This window comes from Artemia sp. Qi Xiang Cuo, chromosome 3 (genome assembly GCF_049724085.1).
Source record: "Artemia sp. Qi Xiang Cuo chromosome 3, ASM4972408v1, whole genome shotgun sequence".
NCBI lineage: Eukaryota > Metazoa > Arthropoda > Branchiopoda > Anostraca > Artemiidae > Artemia > Artemia sp. Qi Xiang Cuo.
In genome coordinates, this window is record NC_142796.1 from 1969512 (window position 1) to 1985778 (window position 16267).

Sequence of the window (16267 nt, forward strand, 5' to 3'; positions counted from 1 at the left end):
CCATTGAGGGTCAGGAATTAGCTCTCATAATTTTTGGAATAGAATATCGTTCATAAGTTTTCTTTGGGGGGGGGGGAGAGATTGGGGCTGGATCTAGCTCATAGAAAGATGACGGGGGGTCAGCTCCCATAAGTTTTGGAATAATAAATGGCTAATTAGTTTTTTTCTGACGGAGGGGGGGGGGAGTTAGGAAGGAGTTTTTGGGATAAACTCCTATACTTTTTATATTAAATATCGTTAATAATTTTTTTCGGGGTCGGATCAAGGAGGGAGGACAAGGGGTTAGCCCCCATGATTTATCATTGATAAATTTTTGTAGGAGGGAGGGGGATCGCACAATGGAAGGCTTAGGGGTAGCTCACATCAGTCTTGAAGTAAAATTTCGTTAATTAGTTTTTAGCCGGGTGGGGGTTGGACTTATCTGATCTTTGAACTATTTCAAAAACAATCGCATACGAACCTTAAACACCTTCTTTTTAATCTTAAAAGGGAAATACATCTTTCAATTTCCAATCAAATGAGTCCCCTCCGAAGTCTATGCGACCATACATTCCATAAAACACTTGAAATGCCAGAATATAGTTTATATCACTTGCCCTTGTTCTTGGGGGTGTGTGTACACCATTGAGTTTTCTTCAAATGATCTTTGGTCTATTTGGAACAAAATGACTATTTCGAAAATTGAATTGGACGCATTTGGGAAAAACAGGGTGGACGGTAGGGGGCAAGTTGCAATTCTATCACTTTCGACTCACAAAAAGAAAACCAGAACTTTCAATCTCTAATCATTTGGGTCTCATCTGAAGCTTATCCGACCATGTCTTCCCTAAACACCTTATAATCCCACATGATATAAAATACAGCCTCTCCCGGGTTTCGGAGGGATATTTTGACCCCAAAACTATTGTGATCTGATTGCTAGACTGTCTCGAACAAAATGGCTAGCTCAAAATTTTAATCGGGTGTATTTGGGTTAAGAGGGTAGATGGGGGGGGGGATAGGTGCCCTGCGATTACTTTTTTGGTGAAAAAACTTGGAATAAAATGAAGAAAACACCAAGAATGTGAGCATCACTTGAAGAACGTATCAAACAATCAAGAAAATTCGAAAAATTGATTTCTTAGATGGAGTTCTTTTTCTACGGAAAATCAAAGTTCCTACTAACATATGTAATTGACCAATTGCTTTAATCATATAAATAATAACAATCGACAATGAAAACAGGAATACAAAACCCACACACTAAGCAAACAGAAAACACTTGTGCAGTTACAAATAAAAGAAAAAGGAGAAAAACAAACACAGGATGCGGGTAAAAATTTCAAGACTGGAAGAAGCTTTGCACAATCATTTTTTTTTTCTTTTCTAACATAACAGTCTTATCAAAAAAAATATATTAAATAAAATTATAGGAGCAAGAAAATTTTACTTAAATAAAAGTAATTCTACTAAAATAAAAATCTAAAGAACACTACGAGCCGGCATTTTACATACAACAAATGAAAATGACGATCCACAACGTGCATCTTCAGACCATCTCCAAGTATACCACCGTGCGTAGCCAGGGTTCATGTAGACAGGGGAAGAACAGTGCTCTTCGTTCGTACTGGGACAATTGTCAGTGTCTTCGTGTAAGGGAAAAGGGCAAGGTTTACAAGTATTGTCCCATTTATTGTAAGACGCATATGTGCCGTCTAACCAGTAGTTCGAACCATAAAACATGCCAATGTGCACTGTAGTGGTTCCACCACCTGGTAATTTGGTAATTTCCAAAATATACTGATTTTCTTCATCAGAATGAATTGAAATCATATCTGCCCCTTCACTTCTACAAATGGCTACACCATCTCTCCATGTATGTATCCCTTTGACTGAGTAGCAATAACAGTCATTGTTTTGGAAACATTTTTGTGTATAGTTTATTATTTATTTCCCTAAGATATTATTTCCCTAATAATAAAAAATTAAAAAAATAATAGAAAATAATAATAATATAAAAATAATATAATATAATATAATAATATAATAATTATTAAAACAATAATAATAATAATAATAATAATAATGATAATAATAATAATAATATAATATAAAAATAATAAAAAATAACAATAAATAAAAAATTATTTCCCTAAAATATTGGTTTTCTTCTTTAGAATGAATTGAGACCATATCAGCCCCCTCACTTCTACAAATAGATATACCATCCACTCCATTTTTTATTTCAGGCTTGACAGAATAACAATAACAGTCATCGTTTTGGAAACAGTTTTTTTTATAGTTTAGAGGACATGGGTCAGGATTTGGTGTTGTCGTAATTGGTGGGACTATAGTTGTTGGCATTGAAAGAGGACTTTCACAGAGTATTGGTCGGAACTCATTGCAAGAACTATCACGCCATTTAAATAGCACAGAATACCCTGTGTCTTCATTGCCAATATAATGAACACAGTCACTGGAATTGGTAAAATTTGCTGGTGCATCATAGTTCCAGCTTGTGTAATCGAAATCACTCTCATCGACCCATGTAAATATGTTATTTATTCTTCTCAGTCCTATCCATGCGCCACGTCTCAAGTTGTCTTGAAACACGTATATAAATTTGTTTTTGTCTTCTGAATGAACAGAGGGAAGATTTCCACCAAGATCGTTGCATACTTGCTCAGCCAGTTCATAGCGAACAAATGCTTCTATGTATTGAAAACAGCTGCAGTCGCCATTGTATTTATCGCTACTGCAAATTAGCCTCCATCCATCGGTGCAATACCCTCCAGTTTCTGAAATTTGATCTTCTTCTGCTGAAAGAAAATATCTTTTGAATTCAGAACTGGCAAATATTTAATGAAATCTCATATATTATGAACATTGTGCCTCCATGTTCAACATATGCCAAGCCATGCAAGATTCAGAAAGGCCACTGCTATTCCACGGAAGCATAAGCACATATTTTTTTGGGGCCAGTGTAAATCCTCCTCCAAAAATAATGGAAGCTTATACTATTATCCTTATATTTTCTTATAATTTGTTCATTTTGACTATCTTAAATAAAATTGTTTTCAGTTAGCATTATTCTGAATTTTGCTTAAATCTTTTTAATTATTCTTTTCTTCTTGATGTTTCATGCTTAACATAACTAAACAATAATACCTGCTAAAATAGATATATCTAAATACAATTCAAGGGAAAATTATCTTTTTTAAGAAAACACTTAAAATGAAGAATCGACTTCCAAATGTTACCAACATTATGTTTCAATTTGGTTCCTTTTATCCAGAACGGTTAAAACTCAACTAATTACTGGAATACAGATTACTACGAACAAATCAATCAGAAATTAAACGTAGCGAAAAAACTGCATTAAAAAATAAACAGTAATACCACAATAAACATTTATACCTCAAATGTACAATATACAAATAAGAAGGAGTTGTATAATATATATACATTAAAGTTTAATCAGACATAAAACATTTTTTTGGGCCCAAAACTCAAAATTTTAGATTATAATAGAGCTATGAATGCTGAACTTTGGATATCATAGGAGTGTGTTTTGTGCAAATGATTTTGTAATAGTTTAATTAATGGATTCTAATTCAAACTAAATCAAAACTGTGTTTTTACCGCTGCATTTCAATGGAAAATATTTTTTTTTTATTTAAATACCCATTACAATTAAAACTACAAAAACTGAAAACAAAAGAGAATTTTAATGTTGTTCACATTTTAGTTTTGGAGTAACATTATGCTCTCCTTTATTGTAATTAAAATAATGATTGCAGTATGATAAACACATAGTTTCGTTTTCGTTTAAGAGTTCAGTGAGGTAACATCAAAATTGAATTGGATATTATTACTGTTTTGATTTATTTTGGTGAGGTCATAATTTATATCAAATTAGTTGATGACTTAATAGGATTAACTTTAAGAGGATTATAAAATGGAATATACTGTGTTTTTAGTTTGACCTATATTTCGATATTTATTAACTCAGTATTTTTTCCTGAATTAATATTGAGACTTTTTAATTTTGTGGTGAGTGCGATAGCCATGAAAAGCTCCGACGAAATGCCTGAACTTGTATATTCTTCTGTTCTGAATTTTATTCAAAGCAATCTGCTAAGCGGAATTGAGGAGGATATTACTAAAAGACATGGTATGGAGTTTTTTGACGTGAATATAGTCAAAGAAGCTAAAAGTTTACTGTGCCAAATAAGTGCACCTGAATTGGGTTGCCCAGTACGTAAGGGGAACAATGGGGAACACTTTCTAATCATTTTAGTGACATTATTTCTCTGTTAAGATCTCTTGACAGTAGTGACACTTTTGCACCTACGTTTGTGATAAAGCGACCTACAGAGGGGCCATGTCTCCCTGCAAATGCTTATACTTCTTTACTCTCTAAGTTTAATGAGCTACAACAAGTGGTTGCTGAAATGTCAGTGAAACTTGACAATTATCAGTTGAATTTTCCTCAACTTCCGAAAACTACCCCAGCAATTGACACTCATACAACAGTTATTGTTTCTAAAGTGCCTTCAGATCTGTCTGATCCGATTAAATGCAAATCTGTTCTCGATCAAAGAGCTGGGCATGAATTAGTTTGCAGTGTGAAACCTGTTAAAGACAGATGGTATGTCAATATTGATAAATCTGCAACTGAAGATTTTTGTACATCCGTTCAGAACTTTATTACCGGAGCAACAGTTAAAGTACGATCCAAGCGCTTTTTTGGGATTCTCAGACGTTTCCCAGTTGATGTTGACCTTTCAGTTATTAAAAGACTGCAAGGTATAATAAGTGCAAATCGACTGGGCCAGACTATGTCAGTCAAGCTGGAATTTGAAGATTCCTTCACTCAGTCTGCTTATTTCAAAGAAGGAATTAAAGTGGGATATGAATTTTTTCGCATTCACGTATTTAAAGAAATACCTAAATGCTGCTTCAAATGCCGATCATACGATCACTTTCAAAGTGCTTGCACCAGCAATGTCCCGAAATGTGCCAGATGTGCTGGGCCACAGATTTCTACTAAGGACAGTCCTTGTAGTGCTGCTCCCAAGTGTGCTAACTGTGGTAAAAATCATACTTCTTATAGCTTGTCCTGCCCTATATCTAAGGAACTATTGTCGCACTCCCACTTTTTGCAATGACTTTGGAGTTTTCAATAATATCGTTTAATATTAATGGTACAAAGGATAAGGATTTCGTTATTGATGAGTTCTACTATGATTTTGATTTGGTTTGTTTACAGGAGTATCTTCTTACAGACTCTAGCATTAACGTTTTGTGTCGTAGCCTTCATCATGATGTGTTTTTTACTGCTGCCAGAGCCACAAGAGGCCGGCCATCCGGAGGACTAGCTTGTGTTTTTAAGCACAATCCTAATTTGGTTTCGCCGGTGATTTTTTACTCGGATGAGTTTTTTTTGGCTGTTCGTATGGGCACTATAGTTTTCATTAATTCTTATCTGCCTTATGATGACCGTTCCTCTAGATCGATGGCTAGATTTGCTAAAGCCTGTAACACGTTGAAGTCTCTAGTGAAAAAATTCTTTCTATTTCTCTAGATTATATGATCATTGGTGACCTCAATACGGATATAAATAACTCATCAGTGAGATGTGATTTGCTGTTGGATTGCCTTCCATCTTATCATATTATACCCAAAACTCATCCGTATTCTTATATTCACCATTCAGGCAGTAAGAGCAATATTGATCACATTATTTGCTCACCTAGTATTATTAAATCAATAGTGTTTGTACATGCTGAAGAAAAAGACTTAGACCATCTCCCTATCTCACTTACTCTTACGCTGAATTTAAACCCTGCAAGTTTCTGCAAAGTACCCCAGTCTTCAAAAAGGTTTGAAAAAAGTAATTGGAAGAAAGCTGATTTTCCTCTTTATGTGTTTACGCTAACAAGGCTGCTGTCTGCTATACGAGTTCCCTATCATCTGCTTCAGAGCTCTATACACGGGAATTGCAAAAAGGACCTGGATTGCTATTATAATCAAATAATTAAATGTTTAAAGGATGCCGAGGCAGTTGCAGTGCCGCTGCAACGTGTTAGACGTGGTACGCAAAAACCTATTTGGTCTTTAGATCCTAATTTAAAAACTTTAAAAAATAAAGCTAAGTTTTGGTTAAAAGTTTGGAATGAATGTGATAGACCGCCCTGTGGTATTGTTTCTGACCTTAAGCGTAAGACCCGCAGGGAATATAAAAAATATCTTAAGTCTTTGCGTTATCGTGGTATGGATTTTCCAGTGTCAATGAGAGAATGGCGAAAAGTTAATAATTCTGAGTCGATTAGAAGTGATGTACCAAATAGTGATTGTCTTCCTGCATCTGCTTGACATGACCATTACTCGTCTATTTTTTCTAATGTTAATTACCGTGTGCATTCTTTGTATTCTCATTCTCTTTCTACTATTTTTAGTACCCCTCTATCTCAGCGTCTCTGTGTTCCTATTTCTCTTTCATCCGTAATTGAAGCAATTAAGAAACTTAAATCAGATAATGTTGATAATGATGGTATATCTAGATTTCACCTTTTATTAGATTGCTCCCCCCTTATTAACCATATACACCTGCTTCTCCAGATGTGTATTTGTACTTCTAGTGTACCGGAGAGTTTTTTGTGTGGTACTGTCTCTTCAATTTTAAAGAAGGGGAATTCTCCTTTTATTTGCTCTTCTTACCGACCTATTACTGTCTCTTGCACTTTTAGTAAAGTTCTTGAGCATGTTTTAATACCTTTTGTGACTAATAATATGCTTGAGAGAGATAACCAGTTTGGATTTAAGCCCGGAGTAGGTTGTCAACACGCACATCGTGTATTATCTTCTTTGCTCCTTGAAAATTCTTCTAAGGGAAGGAGTATATATCTTTGTACTTTAGATCTATCAAAAGATTTTGATAGTGTATGTCATAGTCAGCTTTTTTCTGCTCTTCATGGTTACGGTGTCAATCTATCGGTTATTTTGCTTCTTTGGTACTGGTACTCTAATTCTTTTCTTCCGCTGAAATCTTTGCCTGCATCTAATATTGAATTGAAAAGAGGTTTAAGGCAAGGTGAAGTTTTATCTCCGACCCTTTTTAATTTGTGTATTTCAGGAGTTCTGGCAAAGATTTCGGCTACCTATCTCTCCGGTTTTTCTGATGTTTCCTACCTGGCTTACGCTGATGATCTGCTTCTTATAAGCCGTACTAAAACTGGTTTATCTAACATGGTTTCTTGTGTTGCCACTTCTTTTTCAGACATAGGCCTTTCTCTTAATGTAGATAAATATAAATTTCTTTCTTTTAATAATATTTCTTGTACTTCCCTTCGCTGTAGTGACTTTACTATCCCTCTCGTAGATTCTCTTCGATGGCTCGGTATTTTCATTACTAATAGTCTTCCGAGTTTGCGCCAGCGCACAGTCTCAGATATTAATATGAAAATTAAATTAGGATATGCTAATATTGTTGCCAATAGAGGTAAATATAATAAACTCGCGTTAGCCAAGCTCTACTCAACTTTTTGTGACAATTCAATTCTTTTTGCTTCTGGAATATTTCTCCTTCTGAAGAAAACTGAGTTAAAAAGAATCCGGATTAATTATTTTAGATTTTGTAAATTTTTGATGTTTCTTCCACCTTGGACCAAAAACCAGGTAATTATTAATAAATTTCTTGTTCCTAATATTACTGAAAAACTGGAAGCACTACACAGAAAATTTTCAAATACTGCTTGCATCCGTTTTTCTCCGCACCATCACCTTATCAGGTTTTTTCAGTCGTAAGTTATTTTTCTTTTATTTGTTTAGTTGTTTTTCTCTGTTTGGTCATTCTACAATTTAGATATGTAAAGAGTGAGTAAAAATCCAATAATGATAATATTAATGCCTGCTTATTAGATTCTGCAAGTTGTCAGTTTTTTTTTCTCTTTTCCTCTTTTCCCCCTCCTTTCACGTTATTTTTTTTTTGCTCTCGTTTCTTTTAAATTATTATTTGTTACACTGTAATTTGGTAATTTTTGATTTATATATTATCTTGTGTCGCATTTTTTGTGTTTTTCCTCGTGAAACTCCACGTATTGTACCTCTGTATAGTGTGGGTTAAAAATAAATAATAATAATAGTACGAGTGGCTTTTTAAATATAAAGCAATACAATATCTTTGCAATACAGACTCTTTGCTCCTGCGATAGTAAAACATTGTTCGTCTTAATGTAATTTTTCACTCGATGCGTAGTTAGTCCAGTGTGTAGAAAAGTGTAAAAGAAAAGTTATATGAATAAGAACATTGTTCAGAAGAATGGAGAAGCAAGAATATTATTTTAATTACAGTTTGTCTACCTGACCGTATACCAAATAATAGGCTATACGAAAGATGTGGTTCAATACCGCTCTCTAGGGCTATGATAAAAGAAAGGTTGAGGTGGCTAGGGCACGTTGTGCGGATGAAGGATGACAGATTTCCGAAGATAGTTCTTTTTTGCCAACCGTCTAGGGCTAAACGGAAAGCAGGTCATCCTCGTTTGGGGCTGGAGGACGTCATAAACATAAAAAAAGGTTTAAAAGAAATCGGAACTTCATGGGCGGGTGTAAAAAGGGAGGTTTTAAATAGATTAGGACGGAGGAGGAGCGTGCGTAGCTGTGTTGGCCTCAGGTGGCTTGGTGATACGGTGAGTTGCTAGTAGTAGTAGTAGTATCAAATATAGTTAGAAGAACTTGTTAACTTAGAATCTTAACTTTCTCAGCTTATGCAAAATTGGCTCAATATCAATTTTTTAACTAGGAAGGTCTTTTCATAACAAGTATAAAGTGAATTCAAAAGCATTACTGGTAAAAGGCCAAATCACAAATTAAGCACAGAGACGGTGAATCCTTATGTAAATTTGCAACCGAAATAAAGTCCAAATTCAGCTCATTTATGACCATACAAATGAAAATTGGAAGTTACAAAACGTTATTGTGATGTGTATGTGTCGAAATAACTAAAGATATTTTTTTAGTGTTTCTCTGTCAAATAAAAGGATTTTTTCTATTAAACTGACACTTATGCATTTAAAAGACACAGTTATGTGCAACAATTTCAAGAGGACTTAGCTAATCATTTTTTCAGGGCAACATGGAAGTGGAAGCCTCAAAGTGGATCAATTTAATTTTTTGCCATTGATCACAGACTTTTTGCTTGACCTTCAATAGGAATTTACCAGTTTCCGTTGCGCATTCTTTAATAGTAGACTTCAAGATGCACTAGTGGTCTTCATGGCAGAAATAACAGCCAAGAAAGAGGACAAGTCATGCTCTCTTAACATTTTTTAGAGTGATTACTGTCGTTACAACAATCACAGATATACCAGCTGGACACTCTTTTCGCATATAGGCGCAATATCCGCGTTGTTTTAGTCTTTAATCTTTTCACTTTGCTCGCTGCAGTTTCGTTTATTGTATTTTCATCGATTTTTAACTATCTTTGTTTTTTTTTTTTTGTCATGGATGGCAAGTTAGGCTTAAGAGCTTTTAATCCCCTCATCAATTCTAGTTTCCATAGTGAGGCGTATGCGTCAACGTTTCTATATTAACTTAATGAGCTGAGCAAGGATTTGAGCTGCAATCATTATTTTAATTACAATAAAGGAGACCATAATATTACTCCAGAACTAAAATGTAAACAACATTAAAATTCTCTTTTGTTTTCAGTTTTTGTAGTTTTAATTGTAATGGGTGTTTAAATTAAAAAAAATATTTTCCATTGAAATACAGCGGTAAAAACACAGTTTTGATTTTGTTTGAATTAGAATCCATTAATTAAACTATTACAAAACCATTTGCACAAAACACACTCCTATGATATCCAAAGTTCAGCCTTCATGTCTCTATTATAATCTAAAATTTTGAGTTTTGGGCCAAAAAAATGTTTTAAGTCTGATTAAACTTTAATGTAAATATAGGATACAAATCCTTCTTTTTTGTATATTTTTTTTTGTAATATTATGCTCTCCTTTATTGTAATTAAAATAATGATTGCAGCTCAAATCCTTGCTCAGCTCATTAAGTCAAATCCAAATTAGGATTGTGCTTAAAAACACAAGCTAGTCCTCCGGATGGCCGGCCTCTTGTGGCTCTGGCAGTAGTAAAAAACACATCATGATGAAGGCTACACTTTTCTACACACTGGACTAACTACGCATCGAGTGAAAAATTACATTAAGACGAACAATGTTTTACTATCGCAGGAGCAAAGAGTCTGCCTAAACTAATAAGTAAAACATAAAATATTCTCCCACTTATTTATTATTGTAATTTATTTTTCCTGGTAAATTTAATTAATCTCTCAAGTTTTGACAATATCAAAACATTATAATTTTGCTGAGAATAACTAACTCATGATATATTAGCTTAATTAGATGACGTTGGTAAACACTTCATTTGACTAAAAAGGACTCATCTGTAAATCTAATGCAAGTGTCAGCAATAAATTAATAATAGAACATGATATTGTATTGCTTTATATTTAAAAAGCCACTCGCACTATTATTATTATTATTATTATTTATTTTTAACCCACACTATGCAGAGGTACAATACGTGGAGTATCACGAGGAAAAACACAAAAAATGCGACACAAGACAATATATAAATAAAATATTACCAAATTACAGTGTAACACATAATAATTTAAAAGAAACGAGAGCAAAAAAAAATAACGTGAAAGGAGGGGGAAAAGAGAAAAAAAAAACTGACAACATGAAAAATCTAATAAGCAGGCATTAATATTATCATTATTGGATTTTTACTCACTCTTTACAGATCTAAATTGTAGAATGACCAAACAGAGAAAAACAACTAAACAAATAAAAGAAAAATAACTTACGACTGAAAAAACCTGATAAGGTGATGGTGCGGAGAAAATCGGATACAAGCAGTATTTGAAAGTTTTCTGTGTAGTGCTATCCAGTTTTTCAGTAATATTAGGAACAAGAAATTTATTAATAATTACCCGATTTTTGGTCCAAGGTGGAAGAAACATCAAAAATTTACAAAATCTAAAATAATTAATCCGGATTCTTTTTAACTCAGTTTTCTTCAGAAGGAGAAAAATTCCAGAAGCAAAAAGAATTGAATGGTCGCAAAAAGTTGAGTAGAGCTTGGCTAACGCGAGTTTATTATATTTACCTCTATTGGCAACAATATTAGCATATCCTAATTTAATTTTCATATTAATATCTGAGACTGTGCGCTGGTGCAAGCTCGGAAGACTATTAGTAATAGAAATACCGAGCCATCGAATAGAATCTACGAGAGGGATAGTAAAGCCACTACAGCGAAGGGAAGTACAAGAAATATTATTAAAAGAAAGAAATTTACATTTATCTACATTAAGAGAAAGGCCTATGTCTGAAAAAGAAGTGGCAACACGAGAAACCATGTTAGATAAACCAGTTTTAGTACGGCTTATAAGAAGCAGATCATCAGCGTAAGCCAGGTAGGAAACATCAGAAAAACCGGAGAGATAGGTAGCCGAAATCTTTGCCAGAACTCCTGAAATACACAAAATAAAAAGGGTCGGAGATAAAACTCCACCTTGCCTTAAACCTCTTTTCAATTTGATATTAGATGCAGGCACAGATTTCAGCCGAAGAAAAGAATTAGAGTACCAGTACCGAAGAAGCAAAATAACCGATAGATTGACACCGTAACCACGAAGAGCAGAAAAAAGCTGACTATGACATACACTATCAAAAGCTTTTGACAGATCCAAAGTACAAAGATATATACTCCTTCCCTTAGAAGAATTTTCAAGGAGCAAAGAAGATAATACACGATGTGCGTGTTGACAACCTACTTCGGGCTTAAATCCAAATTGGTTATCTCTCTCAAGCATATTATTAGTCACGAAAGGTATTAAAACATGCTCAAGAACTTTACTAAAAGTGCAAGAGACAGTAATAGGTCGGTAAGAAGAGCAAATAAAAGGAGAATTCCCCTTCTTTAAAATTGAAGAGACAGTACCACACAAAAAACTCTCCGGTACACTAAAAGTACAAATACACATCTGGAGAAGTAGGTGTATATGGTTAATAAGGGGGGAGCAATCTAATAAAAGGTGATATCTAGATATACCATCATTATCAACATTATCTGATTTAAGTTTCTTAATTGCTTCAATTACGGATGAAAGAGAAATAGGAACACAGAGACGCTGAGATAGAGGGGTCCTAAGAATAGTAGAAAGAGAATGAGAATACAAAGAATGCACACGGTGATTAACATTAGAAAAAATAGACGAGTAAGGGTCATGCCAAGCAGATGCAGAAAGACAATCACTATTTGGTACATCACTTCTAATCGACTCAGAATTAATAACTTTTCGCCATTCTCTCTTTGACACTGGAAAATCCATACCACGATAACGCATAGACTTAAGATATTTTTGATATTCCCTGCGGGTCTTACGCTTAATGTCAGAAACAATAACACAGGGTGGTCTATCACATTCATTCCAAACTTTTAACCAAAACTTAGCTTTATTTTTCAAAGTTTTTAAATTAGGATCTAAAGACCAAATAGGTTTTTGCGTACCACGTCTAACACGTTGCAGCGGCAATTCAACTGCCTCGGCATCTTTTAAACATTTAATTATTTGATTATAATAGCAATCCAGGTCCTTTTTGCAATTCCCGTGCATAGAGCTCTGAAGCAGATGATAGGGAACTCGTATAGCAGACAGCAGCCTTGTTAGTGTAAACGCATAAAGAGGAACATCAGCTTTCTTCCAATTACTTTTTTCAAAGCATTTTGAAGACTGGGGTACTTTGCAGAAACTTGCAGGGTTTATTTTCAGCGTAAGAGTAAGTGAGATAGGGAGATGGTCTAAGTCTTGTTCTTCAGCATGTACAAGCACTATTGATGTAATAATACTAGGTGAGCAAATAATGTGATCAATATTGCTCTTACTGCCTGAATGGTGAATATAAGAATACGGATGAGTTTTGGGTATAATATGATAAGATGGAAGGAAATCCAACAACAAATCACATCTCATTGATGAGTTATTTATATCCGTATTGAGGTCACCAATGATCTTATAATCTAGAGAAATAGAAAGAATTTTTTCCACTAGAAACTTCAACGTGTTACAGGCTTTAGCAAATCTAGCCATCGATCTAGAGGAACGGTCATCATAAGGCAGATAAGAATTAATGAAAACTATAGTGCCCATACGAACAGCCAAAAAAACTCATCCGAGTAAAAAATCACCGGCGAAACCAAATTAGAATTGTGCTTAAGAACACAAGCTAGTCCTCCGGATGGCCGGCCTCTTGTGGCTCTGGCAGTAGTAAAAAACACATCATGATGAATGCTACGACGCAAAACGTTAATGCTAGAGTCTGTACGAAGATGCTCCTGTAAACAAACCAAATCAAAATCATAGTAGAACTCATCAATAACGAAAACCTTATCCTTTGTACCATTAATATTAAACGATATTATTGAAAACTCCAAAGTCATTGCAAAAAGTGGGAGCGCGACATTAGTTCCTTCGATATAGGGCAGGACAATCTATAAGAAGTATGATTTTTACCACAGTTAGCACACTTGGGAGCAGCACTACAAGGACTATCCTTAGTAGAAATATGTGGCCCAGCACATCTGGCACATTTCGGTACATTGCTGGTGCAAGCACTTTGAAAGTGATCGTATGATCGGCATTTGAAGCAGCATTTAGGTATTTATTTAAATATGTGAATTCGAAAAAATTCATATCCCACTTTAATTCCTTCTTTGAAATAAGCAGACTGAGTGAAGGAGTCTTTAAATTCCAGCTTGACTGACATAGTCTGGCCCAGTCGATTTGCACTTATTATACCTTGCAGTCTATTAATAATTGAAAGGTCAACATCAACTGGGAAACCTCTGAGAATCCCAAAAAAGCGCTTGGATCGTACTTTAACTGTTGCTCCGGTAATAAAGTTCTGAACGGATGTACAAAAATCTTCAGTTGCAGATTTATCAATATTGACATACCATCTGTCCTTAACAGGTTTCACACTACAAACTAATTCATGCCCAGCTATTTGATCGAGAACAGATTTGCATTTAATCAGATCAGACAGATCTGAAGGCACTTTAGAAACAATAACTGTCGTATGAGTGTCAATTGCTGGGGTAGGTTTCGGAAGTTGAGGAAAATTCAACTGATAATTGTCAAGTTTCCCTGACATTTCAACAACCACTTGTTGTAGCTCATTAAACGTAGAGAGTAAAGAAGTATAAGCATTTGCAGGGAGACATGGCACCTCTGTAGGTATATATTTAGACATAAAAACAGAGAAAGACAGGCACTTTAGACACACAAACCAACAAAGACAAACACTCTGACTTGCAAACACCAACCCAGACATACAAAAAAATATATTCAGACATACAAACAGAGAAAGACAGGCACTTTAGACATACAAACCAACATAGACAAAACACTTGGACTTGCAAATACCAACCCAGACATACAAACAAACAGATTCACAAATAAATAGACATTATGAATTATAATTTCTTTTTTATTCTTACTACCATTGTTCTAGAACAATTGTAAGAGGTATAGCATCAAACTTTAGCGTAAAGATGGAATAGCTTAGGGAAAAACAGTCTCCATCACATACATATTAAATTCTATTTGTTACAATTGCAAAGTTTCTCTTTTCCTTTCATAACAATATTTTCAACGAGTTTCCAAACTAAACCTAAATAAAAACTAAAGCCACAGCCCCTTTAAGCTCGTTTTTTTAAATTCATAGGCATTGACATATGCCCATTGTGTATTAGAAGTAAATATTAAATTCTAGGTTAGAATAAGATATATTGCCTAATTAGTAAAAATAAATCTTGAAATTTTTCTTGAAATCCTGTTTTGGCCATAAATTTTAGCAATATTATTAAAAAAAACTCTAAATTGTATTAACAAACATTCACTAGATCCTCCAGATTTATTCATATAAAAAAATATGCATATTTACGATAAGTTTATATTTTGAAATAGTGTATCAAAAGCGATGAAAAACAATGAAAAATATAAAAGGAATTACTAAGAATGGGTTAAAGTAGATCAATGACAATAAAATTATAAGAATTTATTGAGAAAAACTAAAGCTCTATTTAATATATGTATTTATATCTAATGATTAAAATGATTTAGTTTGAAAAAAAATCCTCATATTATAGCTACTGTTGAAGTTTCATCAACTAATACTCATTAGTGTATTTTCAGCAGTTGTTAGGTTCAGAGTGTCAAAGGGTAAAAGTTTAGAGTGTCAACTATAAACGTGAGATTTGTATTTATATCATATATAACTTCAAGACTGAAAAATAAAAATACACAAAAAGCATTGCAAGGAAAAAGTTCAACTGGCAGTTGTCATCTAACAGAAACTAATTACAATTAGAAGAAAGCTTAAATAACCAATTTTATTAGTGTCAAATCCTATGGAAAATTTTTTTTCAAGAGAAGGTGACCAGCCTTCCCGAAATAATGCTATCTGTAGGCTATTATAGATTATTGTAGGTATTATTATATAAGTGGGAACTATGCTTTCCTCGAAAACGGGGTTCCCACTTTAAGCTGCACTAAAGCTGCACAGGTTCCTATTTAAGCTGCTATACAGCTTCAAAGCTGTACTGGTTCCTATTTAAGCTGCAACTTCAAAGCTGCTATACATTCCTTCATTATTGTTTCTTATGAAAATCCTTCTGGTTGTGACCTAGGGAGTACTAAACACCAATAACGGCCTAAATTAAAATGAAATCTAACAACAATAAAGAGATAAACTTCTTGACCTAGTTTTTCCCTAGACTCGCCAGTAAATAGTAACAAAATAGTAAAGCTCTATTTGATTCAATATAATAAAATCTTAACATACCTGCCCAGGCTGGACTAATGAAAACTAAGAAGACGTAAAGAAACAGAGAAACCATTGTAAGTGAATGATTCAGAAACCTACAGAAGACACATATTTTTACTGCATTTTTATCTAAAACAAATATTGTTAAAACGAAGTTCTTACGTTTTTCTTTTTTCTTAAGAATTTAGCTTTTTCCTTTTTTGGCTGAAATCATGAACAAACATGCTTATTAAATTAAGGGACGTACGCTGGATAATTCGGGGTAATATATGCTGGGACGAACTCGGACAAAAATGAAAATAAACTACAAGAATGCGAGTATGACGTGAGAAATGTCTCTAACAATAAAAAAAAAATGTTGAAAAACTGATTTC

The 16267-nt window shown here is 34.0% G+C and overlaps 1 protein-coding gene across 2 annotated transcripts; it reads right to left on the bottom strand.

Moving 5' to 3' along the window:
* Positions 1-1694: 1694 nt before the first annotated feature.
* LOC148953646 (C-type mannose receptor 2-like) lies at positions 1695-16008 on the bottom strand. Of its 2 annotated transcripts, none has more exons than XM_089087292.1 (2): positions 15912-16008; positions 1695-2798 (listed from the first exon to the last, which is right to left on the bottom strand). In XM_089087292.1, the coding sequence occupies exons 1-2, from the start codon at positions 15964-15966 to the stop codon at positions 1951-1953; spliced, it is 903 nt and encodes a 300-aa protein (XP_088943418.1). In that variant the 5' UTR covers positions 15967-16008; the 3' UTR covers positions 1695-1950. The 2 variants fall into 2 exon arrangements, with proteins under 2 accessions (XP_088943418.1, XP_088943419.1); XM_089087293.1 differs by having other exon boundaries at positions 1695-2795; positions 15912-16005.
* Positions 16009-16267: the final 259 nt, after the last annotated feature.